Source organism: Poecilia formosa, unplaced genomic scaffold (genome assembly GCF_000485575.1).
Source record: "Poecilia formosa unplaced genomic scaffold, Poecilia_formosa-5.1.2 Scaffold49, whole genome shotgun sequence".
In the NCBI taxonomy this organism is placed as follows: Eukaryota; Metazoa; Chordata; class Actinopteri; order Cyprinodontiformes; family Poeciliidae; genus Poecilia; species Poecilia formosa.
In genome coordinates, this window is record NW_006799988.1 from 941515 (window position 1) to 957120 (window position 15606).

At 40.8% G+C, this 15606-nt stretch overlaps 1 protein-coding gene across 1 annotated transcript in view; it reads right to left on the reverse strand.

The window, feature by feature from the left end:
• Positions 1–7075: 7075 nt before the first annotated feature.
• Positions 7076–15606, reverse strand: part of col6a1 (collagen, type VI, alpha 1) — a 34725-nt gene continuing 26194 nt past the window's right edge. The window contains exons 27-35 of the mRNA XM_007552530.2: positions 12464–12499; positions 12085–12121; positions 11956–11964; positions 11718–11851; positions 10578–10675; positions 9487–9673; positions 9224–9395; positions 9088–9117; positions 7076–8564 (exon numbers count right to left, since the gene is read on the reverse strand). Of these exons, the coding sequence (XP_007552592.1) occupies positions 7945–8564; positions 9088–9117; positions 9224–9395; positions 9487–9673; positions 10578–10675; positions 11718–11851; positions 11956–11964; positions 12085–12121; positions 12464–12499 (1323 nt within the window). The 3' untranslated portion in view covers positions 7076–7944. The remainder of the gene's footprint in view (positions 8565–9087; positions 9118–9223; positions 9396–9486; positions 9674–10577; positions 10676–11717; positions 11852–11955; positions 11965–12084; positions 12122–12463; positions 12500–15606) is intronic.

Sequence of the window (15606 nt, forward strand, 5' to 3'; positions counted from 1 at the left end):
CAGACGCATGAAAAGTTTTAACAGTTAAACTTTAATTTAGTTTGATTTTTGCTAATTATGCATGCGAAGGTCATAACCGTCTGGCCCAGAAAGCAAAAGAGGCTAAAGAGGCAGTATTATCTAAATTCGACTTTTAAATCATGTTATAATGTTGCTATCTCATCAAAAACATACCTGGACTGTTGCTTTGATACTTTAAACTCCATAGTAACCAGTCAGCTGTGCAAAATGCTTGATGGGACCAGACACAAAGCCAAGGTTTCCAACCTTCTGCCTCACAGAGCAACAGAGCAGTCCTTACCCTGTCAGCTCCTTCAGACTAGCCAGCAGCAATTAGCAAACACGTGCGCATCTGCTGAGCTCATTGTAGGAGCTCAGCAGATGCAATGCTGCAAAAAACGTTGTTGAAGGGTTAATAGAGGAGCGATGTTGTTATGACATCTTGACGACGGAGTGTCAGAAAGCATAAGAGTTTTTTTTTAAGGGGACAGAGGCCCAAAGTCAATTAATTTTACATATATACAACATTTTTATAACAACTGAAGGTAATGTAGTTACTTGACTGGACTGTAAAATAGGACAATGTGGCTGGAAAACACACAAGCTCCTTCAAACAGCTTTTAGATTATACTAAGCAATCTCCAGATTTTGTTCCACAACAGTAAAATAAAAAAAAAGTTTTGCATTTTCTCAGACTGAACAGAGATGATCTGTGAACATTATAATTTCCAAGTCTTTTCAGAGATTTTCAAGTCTGGACTTTGACTGGGACACTCCAGCACCTGAGAATATTCTGATCTAAACCATGCTATGCGGATCTGGCTTTACGTTTAGAGTCGTTATCTTGCTGAATATCTGATGGACTCTGATGTCTTTTTAGCCTTAGGCAATTTTGCTTTCAGAAATGTCTTATTGTGCTTCCCATAGTGCCTTCAGGTCACCTTCTTCAAACTAAATGAAATGGGTGTCAAACGTTTGTGCAGCAAACATTTCCGTTTGTCCCGCTATCACTTTAAAGATCTTAATAAATGTTTCCAGAGGTCATCAAAGGTCAACTCCACGTTTACAAAATCAATCAAAATATGGTGTCAATCAATTGTTTTATATTTGTGCAGCAACATTCTTTGTTTGTGCTGTTATAATTTTAAATGTTTTTTTAAAAAAGTGTCCAGAGGTGACATTAACAAAATCAAATGAAGCTAATATAAATTAATTGTGATGTGTTTGTGCAGCTAAAATTTTTGTAGCACAGTCAGTTGACACCAAAAATGTTTGATTTCGTAAATGCGTACTGGCTGGTTGACCTTTGACGACCTCTGGAAACATTTATCAATATCTTTAAGCGATGGCAGCACAAACAAAAAGTTTGCTACACAAACGCAGCAAAATTGACATAATTTCACTTAATTTGAGGAAGGTGGGTGAATGGGGGTGGGGGTGGTGGGCAATTATGATCAGCTTTCCCCAGCATGGCATTTGAAAAAGTTCGAGGGGTATGAATACTTTTGTGCCTCAAAGGGGAAAATACAAATGGAAATAGTACGTAAAGCTTGAAGAAACAAAAACTTTGTGTGAACTAGGTTGACTCAGCCTTGAGTTTCAGAGAGCTTTCTTGCCAAATGTGGAGATGGAAAAAAAAAGAAAGAACGAAAGAAAGAAACTCTAAGACAGGAAAGGGGATAAGAAGAAGAAGGCCAGATGCAAACCAGAGTTATTACCATGAAGATCCTTTCTCTATCTCTGCTGCGGAAGGGTTTTTCCTTAAAAAGAGAAGGATAGACGAGTTGAGCGCTGTGAGATGGAGAGATGTGGTGGAGGTGAAGAGATGGAGGGGAAAAGAGAAGAGGGGGTGTTCTGGTCTCTCTGAAAGCGGTGACTCACGGAATAGGAATGACCTTCCTCCCAAAGCAGTTTCTGCTTCTGCTTCCCTCTGTCTCTCTCACACACAGCTTCTTTATATTTTTTTTTTCATTTAATTTTTCTCTTTTTTTTTTTATTTCTTCCACATGGAGCTAAATAGTGTTTCAGTCCGGGGAAGGACGGGAAGGAGTGGGATGAGGAGGGGGATTTCTGCAGAATTATAAACATCTCATTTCTGCACATATTGCCAGAACAGCGGGTTTTTTTTTTCTTGTACTGAAAATCTTCAAAAGCTTGACTTACTTCAGGCAGAAAATTGCACAAGCAGACGAGAATTAAGACACATATCAAATCAAAGCAACAACTTTTGAGGCCTCTTGCAAGTTCTTTGTACATCTGATACTTGCTTTGTACGGACGCGATGGATGAAATTTGAATCTGAGAATCTAGTTTAACCTAAAAACATCGAGATAGCGGAATGAAACATTCGGTTAGGTTAACACTGACCCTGTTTTTCTGCTGCTTCTTTCTCCAGATGTGGTTTCTGCTCAGACAAGACAGCTGGGAGCAGTTATCTCCAGTGCATCAAACACACACACACACACACACACACACACACATTCACACCAGTCTGTGCGGAGTACCGTGGAAATTTAAAATCAGATCCATGTGGCAAATTTATGTGATTTCCAGAGAATTTTGCAGGAAAATGGTTGCACTGTGGGACTCACAGTAAGATTTCAGAGCAGTTTTTTTTTTAGCGGCAACTGCTCCGTTCAGCTGAAATTACGAGGAAAAGCTGCGGGGGAGCCAAAGCAAATTTTATAAAGAACAAACTCACACGGCTTCAGAAACCGAGCCGCATGCACGCGGACCTTATACGGGCGCCGTAAACCACGCACAGAAAACATGCGGCGCTCGAGCGGACACGAGTATGTACACAGTCACACAAACACATAATGCAGAGGCCGATGCGATAAGTGGATTTGGGGCCCAAAGGACAACAACGCGGACATAGGAAGACATGAATCAAAAGTGCAGACGTGCAGCAGTCGAGGGCGCGCGCACGCACATCTGCATAACGTCCAAATTAAGCAGTGACTGAAAAATCGGGATCAAAGGGAGAAAAGTTGAGAGTCGCAGTTCCAGTCTGATGTGTAATATAAACCATGTGTCCTGCTGAGAATAAAACGATTTATTTATATTCGCAGTTACATAAATCTGATTGGCAAAAACAATGATGCAGGAGTACTAATTGTGTTGTAAGCATATTTTATCTCCGCGGGAGAAATTTCTTCTTGGCATTTGTACAAGAGTTAGAGAAGTCAGCTGTGATGCAACGCAGAAACCCTGAAATTGGTGTTTTAAAACGCCGCTACAGGCCGAGAGATTCACAGGCAAGATACCCGCCGTTGTGAGTCCGAGGCAGCCGCACTGAAAATTGCCAACACAGCAGGGGAGACGTGGACGTGATTTTCCATTTTACCTAAAGGAGACATGTTTAAATGTCAGTTTTGCATCTTGAGATTCTCAAGTATAAACTGAACGACACGTTATACGAATGGCAAGAAATAAGAAAATCATTCCTAAAGGAACAAATCCTAGAGTAGTGAGTGGTGGCAGAACTAGATAAATCATCACCTGCTGCAAGAAAAGTCGATTATTTACCAGCTTTTTAAAGAAATTCATTGATATCCCAGTCGGAAGCAGAATAAGGACGCCCATTGAGCCAATGCAGGTCAAAGTTTAATATCCAAGATGGCCGCCACGGAGGTCAGAACGGAAGCGCGTTCCTTTTGTTTTGGAGGTGAAACAACAGAGCTAGCCTATCATAGCGCCAATTTACTGGAAATGTCGACATCATTTGTAATAATGTTACTTATGATCAAAGCTAGACCAACTAAAGCAGGGCTAAATGCTCACATGATGCTTCATATGCAACATGTAAGCATTTATGATGGTTAGTTTATTAGCTTCCCTGTACTGTCATAAACTAACCAGTACAGGGATACTAAAATGGGTTCACTGAATGGGGTTTTATGAGGGTGAGATGATTCAGATGAAAACCTTAAAGCAGGGTTCTGAACATTTTCAACACAATATGGAGACTCAATAGAGCTTGACAGAGAGGAAGCTACTACGAGGTATAAAGATTTGAGGCTTTTACTCGTTAGAGCTGTAGATGGTTGTTATTAATCACTGCTTTATGCTAGTGAAGAAGTTGATCTGAGAAAAAAAAACACTCATAAAACTCTGTGGGTAGCACACGTTTAGGAAATGTTTTTAACAAGCATCCAAAAGGAAATATACTCACAAGTAACAGAAAAGGCCCTAAGGCTGAACCCTGTAACCCACACATTTCTTTAAGAAAGTCCTGCCTGTTGTTGCTAATGATCTGATCCAAATAGTAAACTCATCGCTGTCTTCAGGTGTTTTCCCCCAGGCTTTGAAAACAGCAGTTATTAAACCACTGATAAAAAAGAACAATCTAGACAAATCACTGCTGCAGAATTACAGGCCGATCTCCAACCTCCCATTCATCAGCAAAATTATTGAAAAAGCAGTTTTTAAACAATTAAATAACTTCATAACAATAACGAATCGCTTTGATTCCTTCCAGTCTGGTTTTCGTGCTCACCACAGCACGGAGACTGTCCTAGTCAAAGTGTTCAATGACATCCATATAAATACAGACTGTGGGAGAACCACAGTGCTGGTTCTGTTGGACCTCAGTGCAGCTTTCAACACTGTTGACCACGACATTTTACTGAATCGACTGGAGAGTTGGGTCGGACTCTCCGGTCCACTGCTCCACTGGTTTGAATCTTACATAAAAAACAGGGATTTCTTTGTTTCAATCGGAAACTTCTCATCAGAGAGGTCAAAGGTCACATGTGGGGTACCCCAAGGTTCAATCCTAGGACCCCTTCTTTTTAATATTTATATGCTCCCACTGGCTCAGGTTATAACAGAAAATAAGATTAGCTACCATAACTACGCGGATGATACACAGCTCTACATCACGATGTCACCATGTGACTCTGAACCCATCCAATCACTGAACAGATGCTTAGAACAGATAAATGTGTGGATGTGCCAAAACTTTCTCCAGCTGAACAGAAACAAAACTGAAGTTATTATCTTTGGACCTAAAGAGGAGCGAACTAGAATCAATGCACAGCTTCAGTTATTACAACTAAAAACCAGCGATCAGCCCGAAACCTGGGAGTAGTGATGGACTCTGATCTGAACCTTCAGAGCCACATTAAGACAGTCACAAAGTCGGCCTTCTATCACCTGAAGAACATCTCCAGGATTAGAGGACTAATATCTCAGCACGATCTAGAGAAACTCATCCATGCGTTTATCTTTAGCCGCATTGATTACTGCAACAGCGTCTACACAGGTCTGACTAATAAATCAATCAAACAGCTGCAGCTGATCCAGAACGCTGCTGCTCGGGTTCTCACTAAAACCAGGAAGATAGAGCACATAACACCAGTTTTAAAGTCCCTACACTGGCTCCCTGTAGCTCAGAGAATAGACTTTAAAATACTGTTGTTAGTTTATAAATCATTGAAAGGTTTAGCACCACAATACATTAAAGATCTGTTATTGCTGTACCAACCATCTAGACTCCTCAGATCTTCTGGTTCTGGTTCTGCACTGCATCCCCAGAACCAGAACCAAACGAGGACAAGCAGCATTCAGTTTCTATGCACCACAAATTTGGAATAAACTTCCAGAAAACTGTAAAACAGCTGAAACACTGGGTGCCTTTAAATCTCAACTTAAAACCCACCTGTTGCTTATGGCTAAATTAAGATTAGAGTGTGGGTTTTGATGTCTTCAGTGTTTTTGTTGTTTTTATGTTTTTAATGTTTTTATCTCTTCTTTTTATCTATTTATTAATTTCTTTTTATTTCTATGTAAATTATGATTTATTTATTTTCATTTTTTTAAGACGTGCACAAACAGCCTGGTGCTGCAAGGTTGGAGACCTTGTCCTGTTAGGCGACGGGGCCTGGATAATACCCGTGTTAAACTGACGGCGGAGTCCGGCGACAACAGGCGCTTAAATTCCTTAACAATTCCAAAATCTCTTTCTCTTTCTTACTGTTTATTCAATGTCACATGCTGTTTTTATTTTGTTTTTAATTATGTAAAGCACCTTGAAATGCCTTGATGCCGAAATGTGCTATACAAATAAAATTTGATTTGATTGATTGATTGTAGCACCACATAATAGCTAATTTTTACTGCATGATTCAGTTATCAAAAGTGCTAAGTGTTTTTCTAGAAGGAAAGATGTGGGAATCATTTTTTAAAAAAGATTGCAGATAACTTGACCAAACCTAAACTCTGATCATCATAATGTGGTGGTCAAAAATGAAAAGTGAGATGAGTGGACTTATAAAAGTGGCTAACCTGCATCTGTAGGAGAAAATTACTGTTCCATTGGGATCAAATGAGGGAAGAAATTTTAACCTCCTACACTCCATTCACCCATCCATGATCATATCGTGGGAATTACATGTCCTTTTCTTGATGGAAAATGGACATATGGTTTTTTTTAATGATCTCTAATGTTACTTCAGTGCTTTTTGCCCCACAGGTTATCATTTCTGTGCAAACAAGTTATTTTGTAAATAAAATTACTTAAAGAAAAGGTCTTTTTTTAAAGATGAAATTCTGTTCTCCATGATGCAGGCAGGTCAATATTTACATTCCATATGTAGGCATTTGACTAGATTATGTAAAAATGGTCACATAAAGTCACCATTATAGCTTTTTCAGCATTTTCTATCCGAAAGCGCTAACTTGCTGTGCTACATTACACTAAAAGTCTGCTTTTTCTTGCCTTTTCTGATTTGATGCTAGAGCTGCTTTTATGGTGTAAATTACCCCTTTCCTTTGATAATGGTTCAGAAACAAATTGAGCAGGAAGACTTGGGTGTAACAACCTTTATTGGAGGAGATCTTACAACATCACAGAGGTTTTGTGTTTGCAGTTAAAAAAATATCTTCTTGGACAGCTTGTGTAGAGGCTGATACACAGCGGGTAATAGCACCGTGGATAAAAACAACAGTTCAGAAGCACTCGGACCCACTGGTCACTGTAAATCACATGAAACCAGCAGGCATGAGGATCGGCTGAGACGGGCCTCCGGGGGCCTCTAGAGGCCCTTCAGGTTTCTTCTCAACTTTTAAGTGACAGATGTTTTCTATCTCACTGGTTTGAGTGTGTTCATACTGCTGTTTGTCCAAAAAGGCCAGAAAACACATTGACTCCAGTAAAACTGTTGATGAAACAATCAGCCAAGAATTTGCACACACACATGTTGAGTCTAGCTGTCTTCGTTAGTGCCAGTTTAAAAAAAGGGCCCGTCTACTGCCACATCCTGCTGTTTTGTAGGTGATTGACTTTCCAACACAGTGCTGTTGCATCATTTTCCCCTATGAACCTCTCCAATAGATGTCATTAGAACTAAAAAACAAAGCGATAAGTCAGCCAGGAACCAGATGTGTGGACCTAACCAGGGCTGCTCTCTTTAAATTTGCGCTATGATGGCAGAACACATTTGAACATGGCTCCAGCATTTACCATAACCAGCCATAGCTCCGGTCCTGGAGAGCCAAGCGAAGGTTCATTAAGCCTCTCTGTTTGAAGTTTCATTGGTTGAATCAAGTCAAAGCTAGGAGTGGTAGAGAAGTACAGAGTACCTGAGGAGAAACCGGTCCAGACGTAGAGTAGAGTAAGCAAAAATGTGGCTATCATTGACGACTCTCCAGGATCGTAGTACACTCCTTTGGATTTGGACCGTTCTACTTTGAGTTCTAACTCGAGGCAGAAAGATTTCATCCGTGTACTGTCAGATTCATTGAATAGTGGTGTATAGAGACTAAGATAGTCTGCCTTGGAGGGTCAGCTCAAAGTAAAAGAGTCATTCTCAAAACATATTTACATTTATCTGACACTACCTTCTCATGATTTCAAACATACTTGAACACAGTGTATTGTAAATGAGTGAGACTGAATATTCATAATTGGTCTAAAAAGATCTAAAGGGTGTACGTCCTTTTTTAGTTCACGCTCTGGGACAAAGAGACTCTGCGGCTGACGGTTTGGTGGAAGACCCCGCGGAGGAGGGACGGGTAGTCGGTAACGCGGAACAGGTGGCGCTGGCCGTAGCTGATGTCTTGCTGCTGCCCTCTGCTCACCAGAGTGAGGAGGTTGGCCTCGTTGACCTGGCTTCCCACCGAGACGACGAAGAGCTCGATACCGGCGTCCGCAACCTCGCGGACTCGCTTCTCCAGGACGGCTCCGGTGACTCTTTGAGACCGGCCGTCGGAGAACAGCACCAGCTTCCTCCTGGACCCAGACGCGTCGCCGCGGCTGGGCAGGGAGCTAATGGCGAACTGCATGGCCTGCAGAACGTCGGTGCCTTCGTTTTGGAACTGGGCCTCTTCGATTTTAGGCGCCAGCACGGTGTAGTTGTGGGTCAGAGACTGCTCTAGGCGGGGGGTTCTTTGGCTGTACTGGCCCACGCCCACTTTGACCACGACGCCTGTCTCTTTCTCTGCGGTGAGGAAACGTTCGGCCAGGCGCTTGACGAAGGTCTTGCTTATCTCAAAGTTCTTCTGGCCCACACTGGCTGAGCTGTCCATCAACACCAAAATGTTGGTGCTCTGAGAGAATTTGACTGCAATGAAAAACAGAAAAAACAAGAGAGGAAACGATCAGGAAAACATTTGACAATGGCTGTTTTCAGTGGTGCCGTGATAGAAAAGAAAGATGACTGACTGAATGGACAGCATCCCTGTCTCTGCTGAGGAACAAAATATTTCCACAGCATGAAACTGCTACGGAACGACAGGTATAGTGGGTTAAGGGTAATTAGAAGAGTAACTAAAAAATAAAAAATTCTATTTTCATTTCATCCACATGTTTTGCTTGTGGCAGAAGTAGAACCAAGATTTCAATGAGTTTTCTTTTCTTGCATAAGAGCACAGAACACAAAAAGCGCAACATGCTTTATTAGTACAAAACTTGTTAAAGCGTTTAAAAGGCACCCTTTCCTTCCACTTCACAATAAAACAATAATTTGTGGTGTTGTATCATAAAATCTCAATGAATACTTTTAAGTTTGGGGAGAAAAAAATTCTCGTTTTGAACCCTACTGTGGAAGTATTGCAAAGGAAATAATAAAAATGAGAAAAACTTACTCGGACATTTGTAGTCCGGGCATTTCCTTGCTGCAAAAACCAAACACACAAAAAAAGCAACAGTCGTTTAATAAAACTCATTTAGAAATATTCAGCATATGAAATAAATGGCTGCAAATGTTTAGCTGTGTTGTACCTTGACAGATCCTAGCCGTGATATTCTGCAGGAAGCTGTCCTCCAGCAGAACACCAAAATTATCCAGGACAATGGGAAACCCTGGTTTCTTGTCGTTGGCACACGCCACAGAGTGAAGCTGTTCCTGGTTAGGCTCGCGGCCTGAGTAGTCCTTAATTCCTAAACTGCCCACCTGGCGTTGAGGCAAGAAAACGTACGGTTAGCGCATAAGAACATAAGAAAGTACAAAGTTCCCCTTGCATGTGTCACCTAACTTCACTCACCAAGACGCCGTGCCCGCAGAGCACATCGAGGGGAGTACTGTCTCTGGTAATGTCAGAGCGTCCGTCAGTGAGGACGAGAGCCACTTTGTTCTCTTTCGTCATATCGCTGATTATGGTCTTCAGAGTAACTTCCAGGGCCTCGCCTGTGTAAGTGGCCTCAGCCAGCCAGCGCATGTCTCTCACTTCCCTGAAAATCAGAAACACACGCATTTCCACCAGGAAGCTTCATCGGCAAGATCAATGGCGTTTCACAGACGCAACGACGCACTTCGTCAAGCTTTTTGAAGCCGTTTCAAGTAACGTTCCGTTCTCGCAAATCCGCTCTTCTACAGGTTTCTGTTTAACACGAGCTGATGCTGTGTCAATGATAAGGAAGGGAATGAAAGAGACCCGATTTTAGCTGCACACAAGATTCAAAAGACAAAGGGTTGTAGATTACGTGACTCATGTGATGCCAATGAAAAAGTGTTTCCATTGCAGTTTTGCAAAATCCTGTAATTTCAATATGGCTGAAAAACAATCTCATCCAGATCATAATTCCAGTCTGTGCAATTTTATGGTCAATGGAAACACACCTGGTAGCACAAAATAACACACCAAACCGGCACGACTTTGATTCAAAATGCCTGTCAAAAACAAAACAATACCTCATTTAATTCCAAAGCAAAATCTGAAGCAAAAATGGTTTTATGCTGTTTACATCGATACAGCCAAAGTTATGCAGAAAATGTCAATGAATCCTGGAAGGGTAGAAATCATAGCTCGATCATTGCAGATGTATATAATATACATGCTAATATTTGCCTGTGGATTCGGACACAGCGCAGGTAGTTTTACTCTAGGACCAGTTCCACTAATTTCTAGGCACGCTTAGCAAGGCAGAACACGGCTAACGGAGATTAGGCCTTAACTCATCTCGTTCTCGGAAAGACAACAAACATAGTGTGACATGCTGAAACTACTCATTTTCACATTAAGAAAGATGCCAGGAAATTAAAATAGTCAAAAAACCGCAGAGTCAAACAGAAAGCCACAAATTGAGTGATAAGAAAAGGCGGGAAGCATCTGGTTGTGTGTGTTTGCGAACTCACTGTTTAAACTCGGGGAGGGTGGTTGTTAGCTTCACAATTTGCTGGGATTGTGATCCGCTGTACTGGACAACACCGACGGTGGATTCGTTCACCGAGAACTGGAAAGGAAAACATTGAAGTGTGAATGAGTGTTTTGATCTACTCTGTGTGTGTGTGTGCGAGTGTGTGTCGTGTCTGCAGGCATTCATTTTGCTCTGTCAACATTTCAGCGTCACACCCTTCCTGACTAATTGCATCCAAAGTGGAAGAGGAGAGTCACTGGAAAGACATAAAAGTGTGTTCTCAAAAGAAAAGAAAAGAAAGCACGAGAGAACAATATGTTTCATTCTTACTTTCTATTCTGAGCATCTGACCTCAGAGTTTTGTTTTTTTTTTCTTAAAACCCCAGAAAAACAGTCATTGAAAAGGTTTATGCAAGCAACTTACTCCACAAAGGTCAGATGCAGGGCATCCCACTGAGGTTTGGCATGAAACGGAAAATATGAAAACAATGCCGTCCTGCGAGTCGCATCCATAAATGTGTAATTTTGTCCAAGTCCAATCGAGCCTCGAGTCTTTCTGGTCCGAGTAAAAGTGAAATCTCAACTCTTCGAAAGGCAAATCCGTCTCAAAGTCTTACAGAGACCAGTGAAAATCAACTCGCAAGTGTTTAATAGGCAGGTCTAAGTCGTTTACGAGGAAATCCAAATAAAGTTAAAATTCTCTTGAGGTAAGTCCATGTCAAGTCTGAAGTCTCCTCCCAGGAGTGAGTCTAAGTAAAATCTGAAGTCTTTGAGCGCCAAATACAAGGCAAGTGTAAATTCTTTAAATGCCTTTAAAAGTCTTAAGTCCAAGTTAATTCTGATATCTCTCAGGTCCTGGTCCAAATCATCCAATTCCATATGTAAACAGACTTTACTAAGTGCTGTACATCATTTAGAAAAGTATTAAGAAAGAATATTAAAAATATAGATGTGACTTGATGTGAAAAGCAAAGCCAACAGAAATGGGACAATTTTTGGATTGAATCAAATGGGAAGTTCTTTTATTTTGAAATTATTTAACACCTGCCACTGCTCCACTGCCTAGTTGATTTTTTGGGGGGTTTAGAAGCTGCTCTTCTTTATGTCGGAGGATTTGCAAATGTGTGAAAAGTGTTACCTTCACTTGATGGTCTTTAATCAGTCTGTCAATAACTGTGATGATGAAATCTTTGGCAAGAGCAAAGTTTGTCGCCCCGATACTCTCTGAACTGTCCACAACGAACACCAGGTCCACAGGGGCGCACTTGCACTCTGGAAAACACACACACACACACACACACACACACAAAATCATAAAGAATAAGCTACAACGTGCCCACCGAGAACAAGATGTAAGGTGCAACTTCCAAACTCACCGCAACAAGCTAGGAAACGATTGGAAGCGGGATGGAAGGAGGAACAAAGTCAACGTTATTCACCATAGAAGAAGAAAAACAGAGCGCAACCCGAGACGAGCGAACGTGAAAGCCGAGCCTCTAACTTACAGCACAGCTTCATGATGATATCCAGAATTTCACATTCCTGTGGGGAGAGACGGAGCGTGGGTTACGCTACGGCCACATCACGTCACATTGCATTCAAATTCAAAACACAGGCAGAGATCCCAGAGAGTTTCAAGCTCCTCCGAAAGAAAAACAGGACATGACAATGACGACGTTGTGCTGAGAAGACCGAGACCTGGACATGTTTCAGAGCTCAGGAAATTGAATGTGGAGCTTGCACTGAACGCATCGTATCAGGTTCTGATTCGAAAGTAGCACCGGCTGGAGGAGGAATGAACTCAGAGGTCCGCTCACGTCCGGCCAGAATGAGGTCAAGAGTTCACAATAAATTAACAGAGCTTCTTTCTTTTTTGATACTCACATCAGTTCCTGGTGGTCCAGGCGGCCCAGGAGGACCCTGGGAAAAAAAAAGAAAGTAAGAGCGATAAAAAATGATAGACACACCCCCCGACAGATGTCTGGATTTATCTGACAAAAAAAATAAAAAGTGTGTCTGGATTGACTTTGGATGACGGAGCAAGTTTTGTAAGAAATCTTTTTATTTTCGGGGTTTCTTCGGAAAACCACCGTCCCATGTGACTGCGAACCAAATTCCCACAATCACCGAACCCACATCCACGCCCACGCATTCGCCGTCGTCCTGCAACAACCTTTGAATCTCCCAAAAGTTTACGACTGCAGGGGGGGTTTCTTCTTTTTTACTTAGCTGCAGGAAACGCCATGTGCTTTGCTTTAGCAGCTATTAAAACTCAGTTTGAGGGCATTCGTTTCTGACGCCAGCGCATTGTGCAGGAACAAACACATGATGCATGAGAGGGGTGAGAATGAGAGAGAAAGAGACGTGCAGCTGTTTGTAGCGGAGAGAAACATGGTGCAGACTTCTTCCCAATGCAACATGTAGAATAGATAATAAACGGAGCGGAGGAAGGAAAAAAGGAGGCAGGAAAGTGAGGAAGAGAACTGCGATAGGATAGAGTTCACTTATGGGTTGTTTGACATTTTACATCATTTTACGCTGCAATGATGTGAATTACTATTTTCCCTCTTACAAATTTATTCTGGTTCGCTAAATCACGACATGACGTAATGGATGGATTCATAAAATCAGTTCTGTACCAGAAAGCCCTGAAGGAAAATGTCCAATCATGATTTTGCGTCATTAAGCTAAAACACAGTTTGCTCGTGCAAGCAGGAAACAGGTCTACATCTGAATTTGGCAAAATTACAAAAGAAAGACTGGGCCAATATTCCTCCAGAGGAGTTTTAAATACTTACAGAGAATTATTGCAAACACGTAATGGCATTTATTTCAAACAGGGACGTTTGGATAACTTTTCTTCTCCTTTCAAACTGCATTTTTTTGTAGTTTATTTAAATAGTTTATGAATAGTTCATGTAACAACTAAAAGAAATCATGAAAGAGAGCAGAAAAGAAGTGTAAACTTATATCAGCCACCTATTAGCTATTCAACTGAGACTTGAATTCAAGAGCTGTTTCAAAGACACATAAAAGAAACAACAAAACATCAGCTTATTCAACGACAGACCGCTTCAACATAATGATTTTAAAATGTATTTCAAATGCAGAAAGATGTTTAGATTGTTTTATCTAACTGTGAAAACACCTTCTGTTTTGAATATTGTTTGGTAAAAAAAATGTATGTGCTTTGTACATACATTTCCAAATTTTGTGCTCAATTCATTAATTTCATCAAGTTTAAACTTTGGGTTTGTGTGATTATCCACTTCCACTTACTACTAACTTCTTTCTTCTGTAAAAGAAAAATCGATAAGTCAGGCTACACTGAAAAGTAAAACTCTAACAGGGAAAGTGCTTTTTATTTTATAAACTTTCACTAATGTCCCATATGATGTTGTTATTCTTATTTATATATATATATTTGACATTAGCTCATCGTTTCTCAGTTGCTGCCGAGTTCATGGCTACATGCAGGATTACATCGCAGGACATTTATCGAGGTCACGGCACTTAAATTCGGGTTTATATCTGTTGACGCCCCCTTTGGCTTGTAGTGTACTATTTTCAAGCCTCATATTTTGGACATTGCCAAATTCATTGGGCTACACTGAGCCATAACTCACGGACACGCCCTGAATAATGCATTACTCTAACCCTGTGTGTAATTTAGGATGAGCAGCTCCTCAGGAATTCACTTTGTATACCATCGTGATTGAGAAAGTCATCTTCAGTTCATAAAACTGTCTCTGACGAAAACGTCTGCTGTGAGATCAGGCCAATTAAACACAGAAATATTCAGTATTTTGAAGTCATCCTCCAGGATCCGCTCTAGGAACAGTTTCTATGTTCAGCTAGAAACAGAGCGTAAATTGTGATTCTATGTAATAAATCCACAAAACTAGAGTTTAATTGTTTGACTGTTGGTTCATTCACAATATTGCTAACAGTTTTATGTGTGAACATTTTATATTTATGACCAATTTAAACTGAGTTCAACACATTTTGGCAACATAAAGCAGGGTTCTGGTCAGAAAGGGAACAGCTTAATACACATCATGCAGAAAATTGGGGTCCCGTCCCCAATTTGTCCTCTGGGACGGGGTCTGGTTGTCTGCTGTGTGTGTGCCACATGGTGGGACTGTTGCCTCTGTGTACTTCTGTTTCTGACACAATACATGCTTGGCTTTAATCCTAAACTTTGAAACCTAAGTACATATATTTAAGGCCGATTCCTTCACCGCCAAAACTCGAGGCCTTTTGGTCATGCTAGCCACATCCAGCACATCTATCTCCATGGATTATGACTTTACTCGAGAGCAAACATTTTCACTTCAAGAGGATTCATTTATTTCACTCAAATGTAATGTCTTGTGCTTTCTCAAATTTATGTCATCATAGTTTTTTTTTTCTCCTTTTTTTCAAAATATGCCTTGCTCTCCTTCAAAACTATGTTTTTGATGTTGGTCTGAATGCCTCTTGCATAAATATTCTCTCCTTACTTGCTGTGTTGCCATTAGTTAAAAAATTGAAATTATCAAAATTAATCCTCTCGATGGAAGTGACAATTTAGAAAAAAATAGTTTTTTGATAAAATGTTTTTGTGTTAAGATGTGGTGGTTTTTCAGCTGTAACGAAATAGACGTATTTCGCAAAACTGCAATGGAAACACTCATGCAACAGTCATGCAATCAACAGCTGGGTGTTACTACTAATGAAAACCACAAAGAAGACGACAGGAAGTAGTCGGGAGATGACGTTTTTTTTATTTATTTTTTTTTTATTTGGGGACCAATTGGTTTGAAGTCAGCAGGAATTTCTTTACGCTTGATGACAGACGTTTGTGAAAGAGTAAGTAAAACATTCTGCTCTTAAAGATACGTGCGATGCAGACATATGTACCGCGCAGGACTGAGCTCCACGATCTTGACATGCAGGTGGTGCAAATGAGGAAAGAAACTCATGTCTGACCGTCATCCATGTAAGAACAGTCAAAAATAACAGAGATGGTTTTGTTAATTTTTGCG